The 16404-nt window shown below is 52.2% G+C and overlaps 1 protein-coding gene across 1 annotated transcript in view; it reads right to left on the bottom strand.

Moving 5' to 3' along the window:
- Window positions 1-77: 77 nt before the first annotated feature.
- Window positions 78-16404, bottom strand: part of Rab6b (RAB6B, member RAS oncogene family) — a 34910-nt gene continuing 18583 nt past the window's right edge. Inside the window, exons 2-7 of the mRNA XM_004625007.2 lie at window positions 15406-15459; window positions 15104-15209; window positions 14278-14389; window positions 12889-12982; window positions 9986-10052; window positions 78-4469 (exon numbers count right to left, since the gene is read on the bottom strand). Of these exons, the coding sequence (XP_004625064.1) occupies window positions 4405-4469; window positions 9986-10052; window positions 12889-12982; window positions 14278-14389; window positions 15104-15209; window positions 15406-15459 (498 nt within the window). The 3' untranslated portion in view covers window positions 78-4404. The remainder of the gene's footprint in view (window positions 4470-9985; window positions 10053-12888; window positions 12983-14277; window positions 14390-15103; window positions 15210-15405; window positions 15460-16404) is intronic.

Raw genomic sequence — 16404 nt, 5'->3', positions numbered from 1 at the left:
CCCCTTCCCCATATGTTTGCACCACTTAGAAATATCAGATGAGACAGGCTTTGTGTTGAGAATTAGGACAGTTTATTGTTTGACCAACATGCTGAGTCTTTTCCACATTTTACACAGTTTAATGTAAAGTCAACATGGCCAGTACACCCTCTGAGCCCGTACGAGATGGAAGTGCCACCCTCTGTGCTCCTTACAGCCAGTCACTTCCCAGAGATGAGTGAGGGGAAAAGTGAGGGGGAGTGCACACACACCACAGGGTGCGGCCAGTCCTCAGTGCTGAGGAGGCCTACTTCCTGAAGGGACACCGAACTCCTGCTGCAGGGTGTTCCTGATAGACTGTGTCCAGCTGGGAGTGTCAACCAAACAGGTTTGAAGCCCAGGAAGTTTGGATATGGAGATTCCTAGATTTGGGAATACTTCCAATAGCTGGTTTCAAATAAATTCTAAGGGTATCCTGATGTGTGTGGTGCCTAAGACAACCAAAGCAGACTTGGGGACCCAAAGTGGACCTGTATTCTCTCCTAGCTCACTGGCAACATGTCAGGAAGAAGCTTCTGTCCTGACCACGTTAGAGATGGCCTGAGGGACTCCCTCTCTCTCTCTCACACACACACAGAGCAGTCATTTATACGTCAGTATGCAGTGTCTGTACACCGGTCAGCAGTGGACAAAGAATGCCACCACCCTGCTTCCTGGGCACTCCCAACACAAGTCACTGCTGCGGTTCTCACCTGTGAGACAGGAAGGTATGGGATCTCCATCTCATTCTGGCAAGGGATGCTGCCTCACATTCTCTGGGGAGAGGTAGTTTGGAAACTAGCAAGCATACAACCCAGAGGGCTGCTGCACATGGGCATATTCCTGTCAGGCTGCCCCTCACATTGCTAACTGATTTCACAGGTGTTGGCCTCCTGGTCTCCTGACATCTTCCCTTGCCTTCTACCTTGTGAAGGAAGGAGACTACTCTATCTGCAGGATTCCAGAGCCAGCAGGGCCAACCCTTTATTGTGACAACTATACTGGGGGACTGACGCTGGCTAGCGAGTGGCTGACAGTGGCTGCGTCCCAATGTGTCTACCTCCTGCTTCCACCTTTCAGTCCTCATTTCTGTTGGCCCCCACACATGAACTCATCTGCCCACTGCTTCCCTCAGCAACACTGCAGAAAAATGTTTAAGGAGGGTGATGGGAAGAGGTTGGCAACAGAGACAGCACTGAGGCCTGTGGCCAAGGGAGAAACACTGCCTCTGCCACCAGGTAGGCTGACCTTGGACCAGACAGCTGTAGCTACAGCATACTGGTTACCAAAGTCACCCTTTCCTTTTGGCGCGTGTGTGTCTTTGTAAACGTGCTACCTGCCTTTCCAACCTCCACTCATTCTAGTGTGGAACGGGACCTTTACTGACAGCATTGGAGATTCCTAAAGGAAAAGAGTGCCAAGAGGAGAGGATACTGCTTATTTGCAAGGTCAGGTCTAGTCTTCGGGGAGAGGGACTGAATGACTAAATTGAGATCATGTCCAGAAAGAACTCCACACTGCTGCCTACTAACCCATGTGAACTCAGCAGAGGCAAGCCTCCTGCTGAGGATGTGGAGGCAACTTCATGACATGTCCAAGAAAGCTGACAGTTACTAAACCTTAACTAAGAGTCAAGGCCCTACCTACAAGCAAGTGAAAGACATCTGTTTGGTTGCCTTAAGACTCCAGGAAGAGAAGGATGGCAGTCAGGCCTAGGAGAGGAAGGCTCTGGAATGGCAGGGCTCCATGGGGCAGGAAGACAAGAGCAGGCCGTATGCTGACCTGCTTAGGCTACAGGGCTTGGAAGAGCCTGTGCTCGAGGGAGGATGTTGTGTGCAGGCTGGGAGGAGCAAGACTCACTAAGGCCACGTCAAGCCACACATCTGCATCTCCTACCACTCCCTAGGCCACGATGGAAAGAGACCACAGTGCCTTGGACTGTGCATATTTGAGAAGGGTATGGAGTTTCTATCTTGTTTTAAGAAGAGCTACTCTCCAGTCTAAGAAAATTAAAATCTACCATACATTCATTCACTACGACACAGTGCAGATCCCTGTCCCCAGGGCTGTCCCAGAGGCCCTAAGTGATGGCCCTCACAGCCAACCAGGCCAGACACTATAAAGTGGACTCCCATAAATTCTCACGAGGTAAGTAAACACTCTTCCCACAAGCACCACTTGGGGGTGTGCTCACGGTGGGGTACACTGGCCCACACAGGCAGGCACACCCGTGAATATAAGTACATAGAGAGGTGGTTGGGATACTCCTGCGGGCTATTTTTGCCTGTAATTTTAACACATCTATGCATTACTTTATTGATGGCAAGACAATCACAAATTATTTGACAATATTGAGTATTTCTTATTTCAACACATTGCAGTACTTTTGAATTTCCAAAACTTTTCACAATGCAAGTACCAACTTGAGAGCAGGAAAGACAAGAATATACAGTGAGCATATGTATCTCTGTGTGAAGATGTGTTTGTGGGAGGTGTATACACAAGTCTATCTCTATATATAATTATGTACACACATATAAAAACTAAACACATGACATTTAAGTTATGCTTGTACATTGGTCCTTGCCTTCCAGGGGAGGTGCCAGGTGGATTCCTGCTGCTTCTCCTGTCCACCAGAAGACAAATTCCTCTCTAGAGATCAGCTCTGACACCATCTCCCAGGCTGACGGCATGTGGCAAGCCTATTGCGCAAACTAGCTCTGCCACTTACTGGCTGCCATTTTAGACTATCTTTTCAGAAGTTCCAAAATTCATTCTTGCCTTCCTACAATCTTGTTGGAATTTTGCCTTGTGGAGGAATTCATCCTACACGCCTCAGAAGCTACTGTAGTTCACCTATTCCATGCCCTTGGCAGCCTGAAGGAAGAACCAAGGCCAGTTGGGCAGGAGGGGGTTATGTTTTTGGTCAGTCCCAGCCTCCTGGCAGACTCTCTACAGGCCTAGGGGTAGAGTCTGGGTCAATTTGGAATGTTGGCCGAGTTATATTATGCAGAAGAGAAGGTTCTCTTCAGGGATTTTACAGGTTCTCAGGATTAAACCCTTCTGTTTAAAGAGCTGATGGGGCAAGGTGGGCTCTGGGGAGGAAGCCCAGTACTCTGTGCAGCCTTCTGGAAACCCCACTTTAGCTCCACTTTCAGGTGCCCACAGTGCTGCCACAGTAGCCACAAATGTACACACATAATGACTTCAACTGCACCGTGCCCATGGCTGGAAACATCAAGAAGCTGCGTGTGCTCTTTCCAGAACACTATTCAGTAGTAGCAACCACAAATCTGAGATCATGTGTCTTTTAAAACGGCAGCTCTGCAGACCATCCTCTCCTCCCTAGCCACTGAGGGGCCAATGGCATGTGGTACAGGCTCCAGCATCCCTGACATGCCAGGTCAAAGACTGCAGGGTGACATTCTGCCCAGTGTCATACACTGAATTTCTGAGAGTCAAACTAGCTGTGTGTGCTGACCATTGGGCAGGTTGGCTGAACATCTTGGAACTACATGAGGTACCCCAGTCTATAAGCCACACATCACCACAGCCTGCAGTTGCCAACAGCACCCCATCCTTCCTACGATCCCCTGCTCTGCTGGTCACTGGGCAGGCACACAGGGGGCCTATGCCTTCCACTCCCTTCATGGCTTTTTTTTTGGGGGGGGTGAAGGGGAGGCACACACAGTCCCCCAGGAGCCTGCTGTGGGCACCCTACAGTTTGCAAGGCCTCTGTTTCAGCTCAGAGTCCTGCTAATGCCAATGTCCCACACTGCCCGTGGAAGGCCTGAGTGGTACTACCTCTCTCGAGGCTGTTCTATTTAACCAATATTTGATTTAGTCATTCATGGGCCTGGATGGTGGGGCCTGGTTGATCTTGGCTGATGGTCTGGAGCCTAATTATGTTGCTCAGTTAATTGCTTTAATTTATTGGGCTGGGATGGGAGGAAGGCAGAGGCAATGAACAGTTCAAAGAGAACAGGAAGGAGGGGGTGTGTGGAAAAGGTTCTCTATAAGTTTACAAATATACAAAAACAAAAGAGCACATCTTTCAAATAAAAATGACTACATTTGTATCTGGCAAAAAGTTGTATACACATGATTTAAATTTTTTTTTTAAATTTTAACAGTTTTTGGCAATCTTAATAAAGTACAATATATTACAACCAAACCAAAAAATAGTTGTTTAAGTAACAGCTGTTAAGAGTGATGTGATCCCTGATGCCCAGCCTCCCTCCCTACCCCACCCTACTCCTAGACAGAGAGAAAAGAAAAATCCTCCCATCCTGGTAAACTTGTTTCCCACCCCCATTAGGAAGCTAACCAATAGGAAGCAACACAACAAGCGAGTAGTGTGTAGGAAGCCACGGGTCTGGCTCTGCATTAGCAGGAGCAGCCGCCCTCGCTGGCTGGGGGCTCCTGGGGCTTGTCCAGCTTGATGTCGATCACTGTGGAAGGTGAGCTAAGGAAGATGACTCAGAGAGGCTGCCAAGTACCTCATGCCCAGCCCATGACCCCTTAATTGCTTCTCTGTCCCTCTGCAGACATTCGGCTCTTTGGGGGGCTGGTGCAGGAAGGATGTGGTCACCAGCTCCTGCTCTTCTCTTCTTCCCCCATATACCTGGCATTACACAGCCCTATCCACCCCAAGCAAAGCTTATCTTGCTTGGCTGTGGCACAGCCTCACGGACACACAGCCAGAGAGCCCCCAACTCAGGAGCCTTCCCTGGTGACCAGAGCTCAAGGGCCAGAGCACAGTCACAGCCTCAACTCTATTGCCCCAAAGTCCACTGGACGGCAAGCGTCCAGCAGGTCAGGTGTGGGTGCCCCCATCTCAAAGCACAGGGGAAGGGGAGCCTTGCCCTGGCTGGCAGCAGGAACATCAGCCCTCGAGCTCCTATCAGCACATGCCACTTACTCCTGAGCATGGCAGCCGTGAGGGGCCGTGTCAATGGTGCCAAAACAACTCTCTCCAGGCTTTTCCACCAGCAGCCTTGGGGACTATGGGAATAAATTCAAAACGCACAGCCAGAATACTCCATCTCCTCACCAGGCTGAAAGCCCAGGCTGAGATTTAGTTTTGCACTGAGGCACCTTCTAACTCGAGGACTAAACTCTTGGGTACTGCACAAAATCACTTTCTGTGCTGGGCTCTGGTGCCGATGTAGGATCTGCACTGGATGGGGTGGGATGGTATAATAGGCCTGCTATTAAGACCTGCTGTTGACGTATCAGGGATATTGTGGTGTTCCCTTTATGAGCATAGAGATTATTTTGGCTTGAAATAACATGTGTCTCCTGAAATCTACATGGTCCCTCCTTGCCTTAGCTGTTAAGCTTAAAACCAGAATTCTGGCCATCTCTAAAATCTTACTTGGAAGGGTTTGTATTTGGGGTATAGCTTTTGTTCTTCTTGTGTGTGTCTATATACAGAGACAAAATGTATGTATGTATGTATACATACATACACACATTCTGGTTTTTTAAATTTTTATTTTATTTATTTTTTTATAGTACCGGAGATCAAACTCAGAACCTTGCGCTTACCAGGCAGGTGCTCACGCCTCTGAGCTATCTGCCCATCTCACACACATACTTTTATACCATGGTAAATACGTAACAAACGACTGCCTTCCTTGCCACGTCCCCCTACAGCCCAGCTTGGCCTGCTCTACTCTAGTCAATGGTTCTACTTCTCCCTCCGTAAGTGTTTTTGTAAACATAATGCCCAGAGCGCCTTGTGACTGTTCTCTGCCAGCTGCGTCAGTGGTCCCCAAGGCCCCAGTAGGCTCACTCCCTGACTGTACTTCCAGGCTGGGCACAGGCCTCTCTGGAGCCTCCGGGTCTTCTCCAGGTGCCCCTCTGAGCCAACCCAGCCCTCTTAGCACAGTGGCTTCCCCAAACCAACTCTGGTGGCACAGTGTCATAATCTGGTACAGATATACCACACCCACAGATTTCTCATTCTGGCACTTAAGCCTTCCCAAGGCTGGTCAACTCTGGCTCATGCGGTCGCCTTGAGGCTCCAGCCACTGGATCTTCCCCTCCTTGCAAATACACTCTCTGCTTTTCTCCATTCCCTGCAGATGCTGTCCCCTCCCCCACACCCAGGCTCCCTCCCTCGCTCCACTTAATAACACTTGTCCTTGACTTTGGGTCAGTGCCGTGTAAGTCACGGCCCTCCGTGCTGGCACTGCACGGAGCCCTGCAGATGTGTCACTGCACTGCAATGGACCTTGTGGGGTGGCAAGTCAAACTTGCATTGTCCAGAAAGGAGGCTGAGCAGGCTGGGTACAAACACAAAGCCATCTAAGCCCAGAGTTAGGGTTTCAATTCACTGGGGCTGGGGATCAATCCCACACCTTGGACCCTTGAAAATGGAAGGATTCACATAGGCTAATGACGTTCTCTACCACGGTGCTACACTCCCAGGCTGGAGTTAAGTTCTTAAACGACACGGCCATGCTACATCCCTTTTGTGCTGGCTTCTCGACCTCAGCAGTACTGACATCTTGTGCCAGCGAGTTCCTCGTCGTGAGGGCTGTGCTGTGCAGTAAGCTCTTAAGGAGCACCCAGCACCTACCCTTAGATTCCAAAGCACTTGTTCCCCTCTCCCAAACTTAGGACAATCAAAAATGTCTGCAGAGGTTGCCCAATGTCCTCTGCAGGACACTACCAGGAGCCACTATCAGCAGTGGTTGAGAACCACTGGTCCAGATTAAGGTCTGGGAACTGTTACAGCACTGCAAAATTCTGCCCGATATGGAAGTTACCTGTCATTAAAAATAAATCATCGCATGTACAATCTGACCCAGGGTACTCTTGTATGCTATACAACCCTTTGAGACTACATCAAAAAAAATTTCCTATGGAACTAGTTAAAAATACCTTTTCCTAGGCCCTGCCTTAGTAGATCTGAGGGATGGGCCCAAGACATGTATTTTTGATCAGTTGTTTCTTTAGAGTCCTAATACACAGGTACTTGGAAAAGAATCTACATATACTTATGTAGAACAGTACTGTCCAGAAGAACTTTCTGCAATTATGAAAATATTTTGTAACTCCACTGTCCAGCATGGTAGCCTTCAGCAACATGAGCAACTGAGTGCTTGAAATTTGGGTGCTGCAGGTGGAGAACGGATTTTTGAATGGAATCCAATTTTACCTGATTTAAAACACTGGCTGTAGTCTTGGAGTACACAGGTTTAGATCACTTATCAGGAGCTTTCATCCGTACTCTATCATGTAATGTCACGTCTTTCTTTATAATGTCACAAACCACGGACTGACAGTGCTCAAGGGTGATAGTAAAGAATGAGGATGAACAAAGTGCACTCAGTCTCAAATTCCTCAGAGGAGAAAGCCCACTGCGGATTCTCCCACAGGCCTTGAGGGGCTTACTATGTGGCTTTCCTTGGGGCGGCACAGAGTGAGCCAGCCTTGTCTCTCTGGCCCACAGACAACACTCAGGGCCTACTGCTTCTTCCTTTTGGCTTCTGAAATAATGAATGAGCCCAGACAGGTGGTTGTGATCTTGCCCAAATGGCTGTGCATGCCAGCAGCTCGACTCTGCTGTGAGCACAATCCTCTCTGTCTGGAACATCAAAGTAGCCCAGCTCACTGGCAGAGTTCAATGGCTGCAGGACACAGATACTTGGCTGTGGTCCCAGCTCTGTCAACTGAACCGAGCATGCTCTCATGCCTTGGGCATGCTCTTCCTAATGATGTGTGGGGCATCCCTGTCTTTTTTCCTTAGGGCCATTTCATGCTTGCCCAAGTTCTTCCTTTGCATATGCTGGCCCTGCTCAGAAAGAGCCCAGGGCTCACGCCACAGAGGCATACTGCTTGGGCAGAAATCAGGAGAGCGGCCTTGTGTGTGCAGATCCAGCAAAGAGCCTTAGCTCTACCATTCTGTCACCCCTCAGTGCCTTCCTCCACCCCATTGTTTTGAGAGCGCAGACAACAAGGAGGCAGTGGTTGCGGGACAGAAAGGCTGGCTGCTGTCCCTGAGGAGGCCTGCTGTCTTGGGTGTGGAGATGGGGTACAACAGCCCTGCACCTGCGCTGCAAGCAAAGGACAGAAACTCCAAGCTCACACACTTGCCAGGCCTTTGGCAGAGTGGATATGGCCAAATGTGAACTTCTCACACACCCAAGATCGTGTGTGGTTGGTCCCGACATTGAACACAATTCCAGACATAGCTCCAAAGTACTGTACATATCTTCAAAACATCGGTTTGAACCACCCATACACAGAAACACTGGCCCACCATTCTGGCTAAACCACACTGGCTGCTCCCTCTACCTGATAACTTTAGGGATCTGTTCAAGGCTGGTCCAGCCCATCTTATAGAAGGCCCAGCCAGTGGGCTTCTGGAGAGTGTGAGGGAAAGCTGGGTCTGCCAGATGGGGGTATCCTGTAGCTGAGAAAAGGGACAGATGAGCTTATCCTTGTCATCTGTTTACTATGTGTCCTCTATACGGTTCTCCCCAGGGGCCCACAGGTCACCCACAGATGGTTGACATGCTAGAAACACTGTGACAAAGATGTGTTAGGTGTCACCCTGGGTGGAGAGCCCATCTGACATGGCCGAGCCTTTGGGAGAATGGGGATGAAATGGTCACCACCCTCCCCCAGTCAGTGGGCCACACCTTTGCAGTGGGCAGGATGACAGGCTATCTGCAACCTTTCTCCCTCTGGCAGGTGTGCAGGGAACACCTACACCTTGATCCACCCTCCTTGGTGCTGCTCTAGTTATAGTCCTGTGGACTGCCTTTTATATGTTCCCAGCACCTCAAAGAAGGTGTGACAGGTGACACCCGGGGTCTCTCTTCCAAGGTGTAGTATCCAGCGCTTCGGCAGAGAGCTTTGAGGGGTCCCTGACAGCCTCCAAGCCTTTTGCTCCACCTGTACCCTTGGGGTCTCATGACCAAGCAACCAGGAGACAGTCTTCTTGCTCAGTCCCCTCAGCCATCTCTCCTGGGGGGGGGCACACCAACCACTGTTTAACCTCTGGGGACTGCTGGAGAACCTGTTCTTTGGGACCTCAGTACGTGCCAAGGCTCCCAGTGTCCCAACCCTACCCCCCACTCTGGCATGGGCCATATCAGGCAGAGGGGAGGGATAAGTGTGGCCAGGATGTCATTTCCTTTTGGCTTCCAATATCAACTACTTGTTTCAACCCTTATTAGCCTGAAGTTGCCCTGTGACTTCTGGGCCCGTTCTCTGATTTGCTGTACATATTGCCCTCAGAGACCTAAGAATGAGTGGAGATGCTGGGAAGCTGCTGTGTAAGGGCCAGTCCCATTCTGAGGGTGCCAGCTGGGGACTGAGTGCTCAGTCTCAGGGCCTTCCTCAGGCAGGGACTCTGACTAGGTGCAAGCTGAGCAGCTCTCATCCCGGCCTCTCAGATGCCTTTGAGGAGCAGTTTGCCCAGACAGGATTAGGCTGGATGAAGAAGCAGGCCCAAGTAGGAATCCTAACTGGTCCACTGACCTGCTGTAGGGCACTAGGCCCATCGGGCAACATCTGTGAACCTCAGTTTCAGCACACAAGTGTGGGCTCAGCTTCAGGCTCCACAGAGCAGTGAGGAGACAGGGCTGTGCAGGGTGGGGCACAGGAGGCAGGCAGGATATGAGAGGGGTATTAACTTGGGGAGTCATTGTGTATAGACCAAGATGTAGCACAGCCACATCTTCGGTGCTCAGAGGCCTTCCCCGAGTGGAGAGCTGACCTTTTCTCATGCCAAGTTCAGGCTATTCACTAGAGAGGTGGAGTTGCTACTTTTCCCTCCGTGCTCTATACCACCCCACCATGCACTCCCCTGGCTGTGACTCGGCACTGAAAGGAAGAGAACTCGATGGCTAGAGCTGGACAGGGCCGCAAGACGGCCCAGCTCTAACACTAAGTGTGAATAAAATGCTTCCTGCACGTTTTACACTCATGTGACAGAGGCAAAGGATACTCCCTTCTTTGCTTTTCTCCTGGACATTCTCCATGCCGGGCAGAGCTGATGCCACGCGTCTGAAGAGCTGCCAAGACGGGGGAGATGCAGGGTGAGCCTAGCCCTGGGCCTACCCTCTGACAGGCCCCGTCTCCACCCTCTCAGCTGCCCGGTCTACTCACCACTGACTGGGCCCTCATAGGCAGGGCTGTTCATAAACTCTCTGCTACCCCACCACAATCTGTGCCTGTCACAGAGCAGGGCTCAGTATACAGACAGAGAACAAAGCCCCTGCTCCTCACCTAATGGACCTAATGCACACCAGGGACCTATTCTGGTGGGAAGACTGATCCAGGCCCTGTGTTCAGGCTCCTTATCTGGGCTTTTGCTGCTGCCCTCATGGGGACTGGGTTGAGGAAGCAAACCTGGACCTTCCTTGGGGACACAGCTCTCCTCGTAGAGTCATATGGTCAGCAGGCACCAAGGCAGGGGACAAGGGGAGCCAGGGCCATCATCAAATGAGGTATGTGGGAGTGTGGACATGACATCATGGGGCTGTGTGGATGATGTGCATATTGTATGTGTGTGTAGAACGTATGCGTGCTGTGATGCACAAATGCATATGAGGAGCGGTGTGTGAGTGTGGGTGTGAACAGGTGGTGTGTTTTGTGGGTCTGTGTAGTGGAGGACATGTGTACGTGGTACATGGTATGGATGAGTGAATTTTCTATGTCCATAAGTCTGTAAACGTGGATGTGCTGGGTGAGGGTGTGCTGCAGGGATGAGCCTAGTAGGGGAGGTACTGACAGAGATGTAATCTTGGAGGTAACCAGCACAAGGCACCAAGGACCCCAAAACTCTAAGGTCTGAATATTTGCCTTCTCCAAAATTCACCTGCTGCAATCTGTGACAGCCTTATAGATGAGACCATTAGGAGAAGGCTGGTCCTCAGAGCACAGCACTGGTGAATGGGATTAATGTCCTTATGGAGGAAGCCTGAGGGAGCCTGTCTGTCCCTTCCATGTGATCGTGGAAGGTACCATCTACCAGAACACATGACCCCACCAGACACTGCCACCACACTGACCTGAAACTTCCCAGCCCCGAGAACTATGAGAAATAAGTTTCTGTTGTTTCTAAGCCATAGTGTCTATGGTCGCTTATTATAGCTGCGCAAATGGACAAATAAGTGAGTACTGTCTCTTCCTCCATAAATTTCAACTACAAGAACTCAGTGGGTGCTGGGCTTAGATCCACTGCATTAGCTCCCTGAGGACAAGGGGAGACTGACTCTGGGCCTTACCTCAGGGCCCCGCCTTCTCTGAGCACTTGGCTGGGTGACAAGGCTAAGGGCGGCCAGGGCCCAGGTGAGGAAGCTGCTACAGAGCCCAGCAGAGGCTGGGACCCTCGAGGCAAGCTGCCTGGGCTCCAGAGCTTTCTGGGATTAAATCAGAGGAGGCCGCATGTGTGTGGCAGGGCAGATGTTCCCTGCTCTGCGGACCACCTGGGTCTACCCTCCACTTCCCACAACCTTCCCTCAGTGCCCCGAAGAGCAGCAAGCCCTGCCCCTCTTGCACGCCTCCAGGAGACACTGCTGCAGACTCAGACTCACGCCTGACCCTCGCCGGAGCTGGCAGAGAGAGACGGAGCTGTGTGGAGAGGGCATTCCAACGGGACAGAGGAGGCTGAGTGCCGGAAGGCCTGCAGTCTCCATGTCACCCGTGCCCTCCGACTCTGTCCCTTCCCGCTGCCCTGCCACTCCTCCTTTTCCACTGCCACGAGCACCATCCTCTTGGGGTGAACCAGCACTGTATCCACATGTTCCTGGAAGTGCTGGTGCCAGGGGTGGCAAGAACTCTGCACCAGGTGACGCTCCTCACCCAGTCCCAGGGACGCGCACAGCACCTGACGCAAGCTCTGCTCCCATGCCCAGAACACCTCCCTTCTTGCCACCTCCCCAAGGCCTCCTCACTATCAAAGCTGGGCCACCTTCAACCCTTCGACAGTCTGGGGACACTAAGAGTGTCCTTTTAATGTGTGGAATCAATGACATGGGATTCTGAAGAAACCCACTTGGTGCCGAATTAAACTTCCAAATATTTAAAGATGCAAATGTGTGACAGAGCGGCAGCTGGCCTTCCTGAGGAGCACTGAACAGCAAGAGCCAGCAGTAGGTCTGGCGTCTGGGGCGCTACCAAGGTGGTGATGCACAGGAAGTGCATCCTGCTATGACAGGAGGCAGCAAGGAAACACTGTGACTTCTGTCAGCCAGAAAGTCACTGATGCTGAGAACTCTCACTGAAGGACATGCTACACATGAGTTATAGGCCAGCAATAGGAAAAGCAGGTTTTGTCCACCCCAAATGGCTCACCTGCTGAATGCCGTCTGGGGGCTCTATGGGGCGTGTGGATCCAGGCTGAGCATGAGCTTCGAGGCTCAGCCTTAAGCCCCACCTGCTCTCCCTCAGGTGAATTCGCCACGGTGGGCTCTTTGCTCCAAGCTCAAGCTGCCTCCATGGTCCCAAGCACTTGCCAAGTCCAAGGCACAAGCCCAGGATGCTGAAGTGATTAACTTCTGCACCTCTCACAAAAGTAAGGCAAGATGCTGGGAGCCACAGCTTCCCTCAGACACACGGGAGTCAGTGTTGGACACTTACATAGCAGCAGCCCAAGACTGTCACTGCTGGGGTGGCCAGTGACTGACACTGTCCTTGTGGCCCCTAAAGGCTGTCCCCTCTTCTCATGTGATTTATATCTCTGGGCATTCGCTCCTTCCCCGCTCTGCAGGTTTATGGGTTCTCTGGTCAGCTGCCCTAACCAAACCCAGGGCAAGCAGGTCCTAACCCATGGTTGACAACACCCAGAAGTCACTGGTGGGCCTCTGTGGCCCAGGCATGCAGAGCCCGCACCTGGTGTGCCCTCACCTGCTTCACATTGTAACCGGTCTTCGCGCTGGTCTCAATGAACATGACACTCAGCTCTTTGGCACGCTGCTCCCCTTCCTCGATGGTTATCTGCCTGGAGATGAGGGAAGAGGGAAATCAGTTCTGCTGAGGAGCCGCCCCTGGCAGAGGCGGAGGAAATAACATGAGAGGAGGATGACTGCTTGGCAGGACAGAGGAAGCCAGCCCTGAGCACAGGCTCAGAGCCTGGGCTCCCTTCCCGAGCTCCAACCAGGTTTCCAGGAAGAACGGGGCAGCAGGCACAGACACCAGCCCTTCCCTGACTCCCTCTACAGGGCCTTCTGTGCTAAGAGGCAGGCCTGGGGCAGGGCGAGGCCACGCCTGCTTTCCCCACAACAGTTACAGCCTGTGGCTGTACACAGCCTCCAGCCAGCCACACACTCTATCTCTGGGTGGTAACAGAAGTCCCCCTTGTCCAATGCAAACACCAAGGTTAAAAGTAACTCCCCCAAGCTGGGCACGGTGCTGCACGCCTGTAATCCCAGCACTCTGGGAGATTGAGGCAGAAGCAGCGCAAATTCAAGCCCAGCCTGGACAATTTACTGATTGAGTAAGATTGTGTCTTAAAATAAAAACACCTAAAAAGGGCTGGGGATGCAGTTCAATGTAGTTGCGCTGAATTCAAAGTACCAAAAAAAAAAAAAAAAAAAAAAAGAAAAAAAGAAAAAAAAAAGAAAGAAAAAAACAAACAAACAAACAAACAAAAACCCCTCCAAAGCCATAACTGGGATTGGAGTCCACTTTCCTCACCTCAAGGGTGAGCATGCTCTGTGTGCTCTATCTACCCAAGTCAGAGTCCAGGAGAAAAGCAGACAAACACTCTAAGAGGTCCTTGCCTGGCTGTGTGTTGGGGGAAGCCTTGGGGAAGGCTCTTCCAAAGGAGTTTCATGCCCAGCACCAAGCCGGGCTGTGCAGGCCACGCATGAGGCAGTGTCCTACAGACATTCCACAGACTCACCCCTGGCACCAGGGTTCCCAGAACCACACACCAGGGCTGTCATTTCAGGGGGCAGGGGTATGAAACACAAGCAGAAGCTCCTGGGAACAGAGTCACTGTGGAGCTGAGACCACGCAGTGCTGGGCTGGGCTGGGCTAGGTTCACTCGGCTCCCTGTAGACTGGTCAGGGCTCTGCTCCCAGGTAGCCGATGACAGGGGGTCTCAGAGCTGAGATACCACAGAGGGTATGGGGTCCCACACAGCGTTCCCACAGCTCCTGTGGATGGTGGCAGGCCAGGAGCACAGACTTGCTACCTATACACCTAGAAATGCTGGCCAGGGGCAGTTACAGAGAAGGCGGGGAGGGGACAACTGGGCCTCACGGCCCTGCACCTCTGTGCCCCAGTGCCTACCTCTTGTCAGCCAGGTCCGTCTTGTTGCCCACCAGCATGATGATGACATCACTGCCCCTCTCTGTCCTGACGTCATCAATCCACTTAGAGGTCTGCTGGAAGGAATTGAGGTCTGGAGGCAGAAAGTGAGGGTTAATTGCGAGTGGGGGCTGGTCCCAGGGACTCAGGAGCAGCAGAGGTAGGGGCGCCTGTGTTCTGTAGCACTGTCCACACAGACCAGGCCTGTGGGGCCTCACAGAGGGGTCAGGGCCTTCTCCCGTAGCCCAGAGAGCCCTCGCACTGCCCAGCTGCCCTTTGGGGGAGGAGGCACTCCACCTGAAAAGTTCCTGTGTCATGATTTCTATCAGGCTAGTGGCTTTAGAGGCCAACAGTCAGACGTGGCTGTGGTGGCTGAGAGCAGGGAGTGAAAAATGAGTGCAGCAGACGTGGCTGAGCTTGGAAACAGTGGGGAAGGAAGCAGGGGCACAGCAGCCCCTGGGGAAGCAGGAGCTCTACAGTGTAGTCTCCCCACAGTAGGGGGTTAGGGGAGTGGCTGCTCTCCTGGGAGGCTGGTGAGGAGCTGGAGGCCAGCTAACAAATCACAGCTGCTCCTGTCTGGGGACTAGTACTAACACACATGTACCCCAGCCAGGGCAATGCAGGGGCAGAGGCTGGAGCCAAACCAGCTTCAGCAACTCACCCCCTGTAATCCCCCAGCACCCACTTTCCTGTTTTGGGGAACATACGTGTGTGCACGCGCACATAGGTCCTGCCTGGCCAGAGATGCACCTGGGCCCTAGATCCCTTGACAGTGACCTTCCTTCAAGCACAGACCCCCATCACTCACTTGTGATGTCGTACACCACCACAGCCACCGTGGAGTCCCGGATATAGCTGGGGATCAGGCTTCGGAACCTTTCCTGGCCAGCTGTGTCCCACAGCTGCAGTCGAACCTGCAGAGCCAGGAGTGGAGTGGTTGGTGAGCTCCCCCTGGTGGAGAGCGCTGGGGGAACAGCTCTATGATGCTGGCACCACCCCCGCTCCAGCCCCCGCGCTTGGCATAGACTCTCTGGGGTGCCCAGATAAGGTTCCCAGGAAATAAGCCCTATGGAGCCCCCCATACTGCCTGTTCTAAAATCAGGGGCTCACCGTACGGTCCTCCAAGTACATGGTTTTTGACAAGAAGTCAATCCCAATTGTTGCCTGTTAGAGAAAAATATAGAAAGGTCAAAATTGGAAAGTTTTAGAAAGCAAGAGGAAGGGCTGGCCAGATAGCTCAGCAGACTAAAGCTCCTGCTTAGGCAGAGTGCAATGTCCAGGATGTGATCCTCAGCGTGCTGTGGTGGCCTTGCCTGTGGGGCGCACTCAGATGGCGATGGAGACTGGGTGTGGTGGCACGTATCTGTAATCCCAGCACTTGGGAGCTCAAAACAGGAGAATCACTATGAGTCCTATCTACGTGCTGAGACCCTGTAGACCCTGAGGACCCTGTCCTAAAAAAAAAAAAAAAGCAAGGAAGCAAGCAAGCAAGAGGGAAAAAGTCCAGAGGGCAGTGGCATAATTCAGCAAGAAGGGACACCCATGCCAGGTTTGGTGCAGGCTCCATGCCCAACGTTCCTCTCATATGAGGGGAGCCTGCACTAACCAAGGACAAGAGCAGTTCTTAGGGAGGGATGCTCTCTGGAGTGGAGAAGAAAAAAGGAGAGGGTGATAGAGAAGGGGGTACAGAGAAGAGGTCCCATCCAGAATCTCTTAGAGCTCCCGAATCCTGTTCTCTGAGTCCTAGAACACAGGGGTGGGCTCACTGCTGTCCCAGGAAAGATCTCGTCACTGTTGGGGGACACAGGGCAGATGGGTGGCCTTGGGTGACAGCATAGCAAACCATGTGCCAACATCCCCAAGGCAGCCCTGTGCTGCTTCTGTCCTGGCACCTGGGCGAGGCAGCCAGTCCTGCAGCCAGACAGCTGGCACCCCTCCCTCACTTGCTGTGTGGCCTTGGCCAGGCCACCCAAACTGGATGGGGCTCGTGCAGTGCTGTGAGTAGGAGCTCAGACACTGTCAGTGAGAAGTGGGGATGTCACTGCCGTGCAATTAACAACAACAGAAACTCAGCCTCAACCCGTGTGTCCAGGGCACTGATTAGGTACC

This window comes from Octodon degus, unplaced genomic scaffold (assembly GCF_000260255.1).
Source record: "Octodon degus isolate 3935 unplaced genomic scaffold, OctDeg1.0 scaffold00008, whole genome shotgun sequence".
NCBI classification, from domain to species: domain Eukaryota; kingdom Metazoa; phylum Chordata; class Mammalia; order Rodentia; family Octodontidae; genus Octodon; species Octodon degus.
This window is presented reverse-complemented; position numbering and strand designations above follow the sequence as displayed.